Genomic DNA, 7,766 nt, shown 5'->3' with positions numbered 1-7,766 from the left:
TAGACATTACTTCCACTAATGCAGACCCTGAATCTCCTACTTGATTCGCTTTGACTTATATTAGGATTTATGGTGACACTTGTGCTTTTACCAATATTACCTTGCACTGTTGTATGGTGAATCTCTAGAGGTGCCTCTGCTATCGCAATTCTTTTTCTTTCAGTTTGCGCTGGGTTTCATTGTGTTCTAGTATACTGTGATTGAGCCTATTTGGTAGGTGAGCATACTTTTGTTTAGTTGGTAGCTTTAGTAATATAGATAGAGTGAGTGAGTGTGTTTTACCTATGTACAGTACCAAGCCAGGGAAAACCCACTATGATCTGTTTTATTTTCTAATCTGAATAGAAACAAAAAACAATGCGGCTCTACCCACATGGATGCATCATTCATTCATTGAATTACAACCATAATCAACCTCTCAATGAACTGTAAGTACTCCTGTAGTTCATTAACTCTTCCTGCAATTTTGAAACAGCAATCTCCTGATCATGAGTGCAATGCATTACAGGCGCACGGGTGTGTGTATAGACACATAGTTTTACCTGCAAAAAGATCTGAATTTATTTTTACAAAAGGTGAACTTATTCTTTAATCTCACAACAGCAGGTTTACCGTCAGGTGTTAGCAGCATACCCATTTTCCTTGAGGGTAGGTAGGGTACACAACACTCCCCACATGCACACCAAATACATTGTAAGATTTCTTTCTTAAAAGCGCTTACTTACAATGAGCACTGGCAGAAAGCAACAGGTGTAACCCCTCATCAGCCCTCTTAGGAAACAGGACCTTTGTAAACAAAAACACAAAAGCGGCACAGACTTTGGGATATTTTAAGACAGATTTGTCCTGTGGTCAAATACACTGAACATTAAAACTTGCAGTTTCTTAAAATGCATACGTTTGCAAATCTTACATGCCATATGTGACTATAGGCTATTCCCAACATAAGAAAAATAATTTAATATAACACAGAGCTGTTTCTGTATAACCACTATAGCAGGTAATAAAATAAATTATGTTTACTTCCTCATATAATATATATATATCTGCCTCTTGCCCATCATATGTACAAGAGCTTGGCATTGAACTATAACTTTTCATAAAACTATTAAAACTGTCACCGGGATAACCCCTGTGTTTATATTGTCTAAATCCAGATAACGATTCAACTGTGGTTTATAGGCAGTGCAGGTCAGAAACCACATTATTTGCATAAATTAGAACAAATTTGGTTATTTTTCTGTATCCAGTTCCACTGGAATCACATCAACTGGCATTGTCAGTCAGTGCTGGCAGCAGGTCAGCAACCGAGTCTACATAGAAGTCTGGCACCAGAGAGAGGGAGCCGCTGTTTTGGTTGGCATTTGCATCTTCCAGACTGGAAAAGCCTGTGAGGGTAAGGAGTGTGCGAATGCCACATGTAGAACCCATCTGAATGTCTGTGTCCAGGCGATCTCCCACCATGACAGTCCTGGAGGGATCCAGACCACATTCTTTGACCACACAGTCATACAGGAACGAGTTGGGTTTTCCAATAACCTGGGCTTTGCGATGAGCAGCCGTTTCCACCGCCCGTACCAAGCAACCAGTTCCTGAAAAGACAAAAAAAAAAAAAAAAAAAAAAAAAAAAGGCATTTTAATTTCCAAGGTCTACAATCTGTCTAATCACACAGAAGTACATTTTCATGCACCAATAAGCATTCAGAGGGGAGTTGCAGTGAGCAGAAGCAGACATATACTGTTCAAAAAAATTAAAGAAACACTTTGAAAACACATCAGATCTCAATGGGGAAACATATGATGCTGGATATCTATACTGATATGGACTGGGTAATGTGTAAAGAACAAAAGAATGTCACGTCATTTGATGGAAATTAAAATTATCAACCTACAGAGGGCTGAATTCAAAGACATTCTAAAAAATCAAAGTGAAAAAAAATGAAGCAGCAGGCTAGTCCATTTTGCTGAAACTTCATTGCAGCAACTCAAAACGGTACTCAGTAGTTTGTATGGCCCCCACATGCTTGCCTTACAACATCAGGGGAAAATTCTTCTAATGAGATGACGGATGATGTCCTGGGGTATTTCCACCCAGATCCGGACCAGGGCATCACTGAGCTCCTAAACAGACTGCGCTGAAACCATCAGATGGACCAAAACATAATGTCCCAGAGGTGTTCTACTGGATTTAGGTCAGGCTAAGCTTGGGGGACATTCAATGATATCAATTCCTTCATCCTCCAGGAACTGGCTGCATACTCTCGCCACATGAGGCCAGGCACTGTCATTCACCAGGAGGAACCCAGGACCCACTGCACCAGCATAGGGTCTGACAATGGGTCCATTTCATTCCAATACCTAATGGCAGTCAGGGTGCCCTTGTCTAGCCTGTAGAGGTCTGCGCATTCCTCCATGGCTATGCCTCCATAGACCATCACTGACCCACCACCAAACTGGTCATGCTGAATGATGTTACAGACTGCATAACGTTCACAGCTTCTCCAGACCCTTTCACGTCTGTCACATGTGCTCAGGGTGAACCTACTCTCCTCTGTGAAAAGGACAGGGCACCAGTTTCAGACCTGCCAATTCTGGTGTTCAATTTCAAATGCCAATCAAGCTCCACGGTGCTGGGCAGTGAGCACAGGGCCCACTAGAGGATGTCAGGCACACACATGAAGTCTGTTTCTGATTGTTTGGTCAGAGACATTCACACCAATGGCCTGCTGGAGATAAATTTGTAGGGCTCTGGCAGTGCTCATACGGTTCCTCCTTGCACAAAGGAGCAGATATCGGTCCTGCTGATGGGTTAAAGTGGTTGTAAACCCTTACAAACCACTTTGATCAACAGGTAAGCCTAGATTAAGGCTTACCTGTAGGTCTAAGAAATATCTCCTAAACCTACACGGTTTAGGAGATATTTACTAAAAGACAGGCATCGCTGTCTACGGTGCACAGACGCACTATAGCCGTTAGCGGCACGCTGCTGCTAATGGCGATATGCCGTTAGTGGCGGCTCCCATGCGCAGGAGTGATGTAATCGCTGCAAGCGGCCGGAGCAGCGATACCCGGAAGAAGATGGACGCTCTGTACTACAGGGGACAGCGGTGACATCGCTGGCTCCTGTGTCAGGCAAGTGACACATAATGGGCTACTATGCGATGCATAGTAGCCCATTATGCTTTGCCTTTGCAGGGAGACAGATGAAGTAAACCCATCAAGGTTTACTTCCTCTTTAAGGACCTTTCATGGCCCTGTCCAGATCTCCTAGTGCAACTGCCTGTATCCTGGAACCTCCTCCATGCTCTTGGGACTGTGCTTTGAGATTTGCCAATCAGCTGTAGTGACGTGACCAGGGCGCAAGCACACATCGTAGGAGGCTTCTCTTGATGGGAGATACCATTTCAAGACCACAATTGATACCTATACAAACAGCGGGGGGGGGGGGGGGGACTGTAGTTCTCACATTGTGTGTCGCTGTTGCGGGGTGGATTTACAGTGTGCTGATGTTCCAGTTCTTTCTGTATCGAAGGGCGGGTTTGCTGTGTTGAATGGCCGGTTTTGCCCCTGTGAAAGGGCAGGTTGCAACACAAAACCAGCTTTTCAACACAGCCACTAGCTGCCCTCCAGCAACAACACACAATCTGAGAACTACGGTCTCCCCTGCTGTTTGTATAGGTTTAAATTGTGCCTGCGAAATGGTATCTCCCATTGAGAAATACCTCCTATGATGTGCGCATGTGCCCTGGTTAAGTCAGCCCAGCTGATCAGCAAATCAGCTGCTGTGCTGTTCCATATGGCGCATGCGCAGTACATCCCGGGCACCATTCGATGGGGACCGGGATGTCTATTTTGGCAGCGATCGTCCCCTCCTTCCCCTCGGTGGCAGGCTAGATTGGTGTATAACATGCACACATGATTTTCCCCCTATTTTAAGGGTGGAAAAGTGTGTGTTAAACGCCAATACGGTATTGTGAAAAGGCATTTTCACTTACATAATTGACACAGTAATTTTGTAACAGCATCTTGATTGGTTAATAAACCTACACTACACACTAGAAGTTCTCAGCGCACTTTACATATTGCAAATGACACATTAGTCAACACGCTGTTAGTTAATGCCTAGCTGTTGGCCAAATAAAACGCATGTTCATAAGCAACACCTCATTCTACGGGAAGCCTGTGAGCACAGAAATACAGCCACTTCCTCTGTCATAATGATTTAGCAGATTTGACCTTTCCTGATTAGATCTTGGCAGTTACCAGACACCGGCTGCCTTGTACTGCATTCACCTTGTATAGTCATGTTCTGGGTCCTCCAATCACACAAAGCATATTAGGTCACATACATGATAATTCCGTTACACTATGGGGGAAATTTACTAAACTGTGGCTTACACAGAATCTTGTGCAGCTCTGCATTGTAACCAATGAGCTCCCAGGTTTTATGGTCAAAGCATAACTGAACAAACTGAAGTTGATTGCTCACTCTGCACAGCTGCACCAGATTCTGTGGGCACCAGTTTTAGTACGAGATTGGCTATAGGTATCACGATTCTCGCACCCACCCGCAGTGAAAACACACAGGGCTGGCATTTATTCTGAATGGCACCCCTACGCATGTAAAAACACAGCGCATGCGCAGGAAACACACGGTCATTTGGATTTCCCTTCAGGGTGCGTTTTAAAAAAAGGCGCACGCACCTTTCTCTGCAGGAAACACACAAACATGGCAACCCATGCAAACGTGGCCTGCAGGAATGCACAGACGTGAACCCAGACTAAAGGGATAGTCAACATTTTGAAAAAAAAATAAAATAAAAAAATAAAACCACACACACACACACACACACACGCCGCTGACCTGTATGTATTAGTTATTTTTTTTTGCATTGGCGTCTACTAAGCACTGCAACCAGTGGATGTTTTTAAACATCAAAAGGGGATTTAGCAAGTACCCCTGACCTCCCCCATCAATGACTGGTACATGCATATATCAGAGGGGGGTCATGGCAACGTCACTATCCTCCATTTATCTATAGTCCGTGATTTATATACCAGAGCGGATTACAGTGGCATCCCTGACCTGGCTGGTGTTCCACATACAGAGGGGGTCAAGGAAGCACCCCCTGTCTATTGCCAATGTTATATATACACCAGAGGGGATGGTGACATTTATGACCAGGCTGATGTCCTCATTGACAATAAATGAAGAAGTGATCCTCCCCCTTTTCTCATACCGGGGATGGGATGGAATGGCCTGGTCCCCCTCATGTTCCTCATACCGGGGGACGGCCCGGTCCCCCTCCCCCAGGGTCCCCCATACCGGGGATGGCCCGGTCCCCCTCCCGTACCGAGGATGGTACGGTCCCCCTCCCGGGTCCCTCGTCCCGGTGAAAGCCCGGTCCCCCTCCCCCCCCCCGGGGGTCCCTCGTCCCGGTGAAAGCCCGGTCCCCCTCCTCCCCCCCCCGGGGGTCCCTCGTCCCGGTGAAAGCCCGGTCCCCCTCCTCCCCCCCCCGGGGGTCCCTCGTCCCGGTGAAAGCCCGGTCCCCCTCCTCCCCCCCCCCGGGGGTCCCTCGTCCCGGTGAAAGCCCGGTCCCCCTCCTCCCCCCCCCGGGGGTCCCTCGTCCCGGTGAAAGCCCGGTCCCCCTCCTCCCCCCCCCGGGGGTCCCTCGTCCCGGTGAAAGCCCGGTCCCCCTCCTCCCCCCCCCGGGGGTCCCTCGTCCCGGTGAAAGCCCGGTCCCCCTCCTCCCCCCCCCGGGGGTCCCTCGTCCCGGTGAAAGCCCGGTCCCCCTCCTCCCCCCCCCGGGGGTCCCTCGTCCCGGTGAAAGCCCGGTCCCCCTCCTCCCCCCCCCGGGGGTCCCTCGTCCCGGTGAAAGCCCGGTCCCCCTCCTCCCCCCCCCGGGGGTCCCTCGTCCCGGTGAAAGCCCGGTCCCCCTCCTCCCCCCCCCCGGGGGTCCCTCGTCCCGGTGAAAGCCCGGTCCCCCTCCTCCCCCCCCCGGGGGTCCCTCGTCCCGGTGAAAGCCCGGTCCCCCTCCTCCCCCCCCCCGGGGGTCCCTCGTCCCGGTGAAAGCCCGGTCCCCCTCCTCCCCCCCCGGGGGTCCCTCGTCCCGGTGAAAGCCCGGTCCCCCTCCTCCCCCCCCCCGGGGGTCCCTCGTCCCGGTGAAAGCCCGGTCCCCCTCCTCCCCCCCCCGGGGGTCCCTCGTCCCGGTGAAAGCCCGGTCCCCCTCCTCCCCCCCCCGGGGGTCCCTCGTCCCGGTGAAAGCCCGGTCCCCCTCCTCCCCCCCCCGGGGGTCCCTCGTCCCGGTGAAAGCCCGGTCCCCCTCCTCCCCCCCCCGGGGGTCCCTCGTCCCGGTGAAAGCCCGGTCCCCCTCCTCCCCCCCCCGGGGGTCCCTCGTCCCGGTGAAAGCCCGGTCCCCCTCCTCCCCCCCCCGGGGGTCCCTCGTCCCGGTGAAAGCCCGGTCCCCCTCCTCCCCCCCCCCGGGGGTCCCTCGTCCCGGTGAAAGCCCGGTCCCCCTCCTCCCCCCCGGGGGTCCCTCGTCCCGGGGATGGTCCAGTCCACCTCCTTCCCCCCCGGGGGTCCCTCATCCCGGGGATGGTCCGGTCCCCCTCCCCCCCCCGGGGTCCCTCATCCCGGGGATGGTCCGGTCCCCCTCCCCCCCCCGGGGTCCCTCGTCCCGGGGATGGTCCGGTCCCCCTCCCCCCCCCCCCCGGGGTCCCTCGTCCCGGGGATGGTCCGGTCCCCCTCCTCCCCCCCCGGGGATGGTCCGGTCCCCCTCCTCCCCCCCCGGTGGTCCCTCGTCCCGGGGATGGTTCGGTCCCCCTCCTCCCCCCCCCGGGGATGGTTCGGTCCCCCTCCTCCCTCCCCCCGGGGATGGTTCGGTCCCCCTCCTCCCTCCCCCCGGGGATGGTTCGGTCCCCCTCCTCCCTCCCCCCGGGGATGGTTCGGTCCCCCTCCTCCCCCCCCCGGGGATGGTTCGGTCCCCCTCCTCCCCCCCCCCCCCCGGGATGGTCCGGTTCCCCTCCCCCCGGGGTCCCTCGTACCGGGGATGGCCCAGTCCCCCTCCCCCCGGGTCCCTCGTACCGGGGATGGTCCGGCCCCCCTCCAGGGGCAGCCTGGTGTCGGTGTTGGTAGCGATGAAGAGACAGTCGGGGTCCTGCAGGTAATGGAGCGCTCGGGTCACTTTCATGTAACTGAAATGCTCATCGAAGCCGACCACCACCGCTCTGACGTCGGGGTCCCGGCTGAGCGCCGCCCAGTCCTTCATCCCTCCGGTGACCGGGTCCGCTCCTTGTCCCAGGTGAGGGATACCGGCCGCCTCCAGCTCCTGGCTTAGAGCGCCCCCTCCGATCAGGAAGACCTTCCCCCGGAGCCGGGCCGTGTCCCGCAGGTAGAGTGCCGTGCAATAGGCCGTCCCGAACACCTCCCCGGGCTCGGCGGAGAAGCCCAGGCGGCCCAGCTTGTCGGCGTACATGGCGCGGGTCTTCGTGCTGTTATTGGTGAGGTAGAACACCCGCTTCCCGCTCCCCTTCAGCCCGTTCACCAGCTCCGGGGCCCCCGGGACCGCCTCGTCCCCCCGCCATAGGACGCCGTCACAGTCGAAGAGCACCGTGTCCACCGAGGCCAGGAAGCGGCGGGAGAGATCTCCATTCAGGCGGACACACTTGGAGGCGGCCATGTTCATTCTGACGGCGGAGTGTCCTCATGTGTGCTCCTTCCAGCACGCCATTGGCTGGCGGTATTCTCACAGAGGGCGATGATTGGT

General features: G+C 54.2%; 1 protein-coding gene across 1 annotated transcript; it reads right to left on the bottom strand.

Moving 5' to 3' along the window:
* Positions 1-816: 816 nt before the first annotated feature.
* Positions 817-7,766, bottom strand: PGP (phosphoglycolate phosphatase). Its single transcript, XM_077449350.1, has 2 exons — positions 7,085-7,766; positions 817-1,592 (listed from the first exon to the last, which is right to left on the bottom strand). The coding sequence occupies exons 1-2, from the start codon at positions 7,683-7,685 to the stop codon at positions 1,267-1,269; spliced, it is 927 nt and encodes a 308-aa protein (XP_077305476.1). The 5' UTR covers positions 7,686-7,766; the 3' UTR covers positions 817-1,266.

The sequence above is a fragment of the Lithobates pipiens genome, unplaced genomic scaffold (assembly GCF_037356315.1).
Source record: "Lithobates pipiens isolate NorthernLeopardFrog02 unplaced genomic scaffold, aLitPip1_a1.2 Scaffold_22, whole genome shotgun sequence".
Taxonomy (NCBI): domain Eukaryota; kingdom Metazoa; phylum Chordata; class Amphibia; order Anura; family Ranidae; genus Lithobates; species Lithobates pipiens.
This window is presented reverse-complemented; position numbering and strand designations above follow the sequence as displayed.

Bases quoted from the DNA above. Each gene is read 5' to 3' on its own strand.
- PGP (XM_077449350.1), bottom strand. From the start codon at position 7,685: ATGAACATGGCCGCCTCCAAGTGTGTCCGCCTGAATGGAGATCTCTCC. The intron at 1,593-7,084 runs GTACGAGGGACC...TTGTCTTTTCAG, and splicing joins GGGGGGCCGGACCATCCCCG to GAACTGGTTGCTTGGTACGG.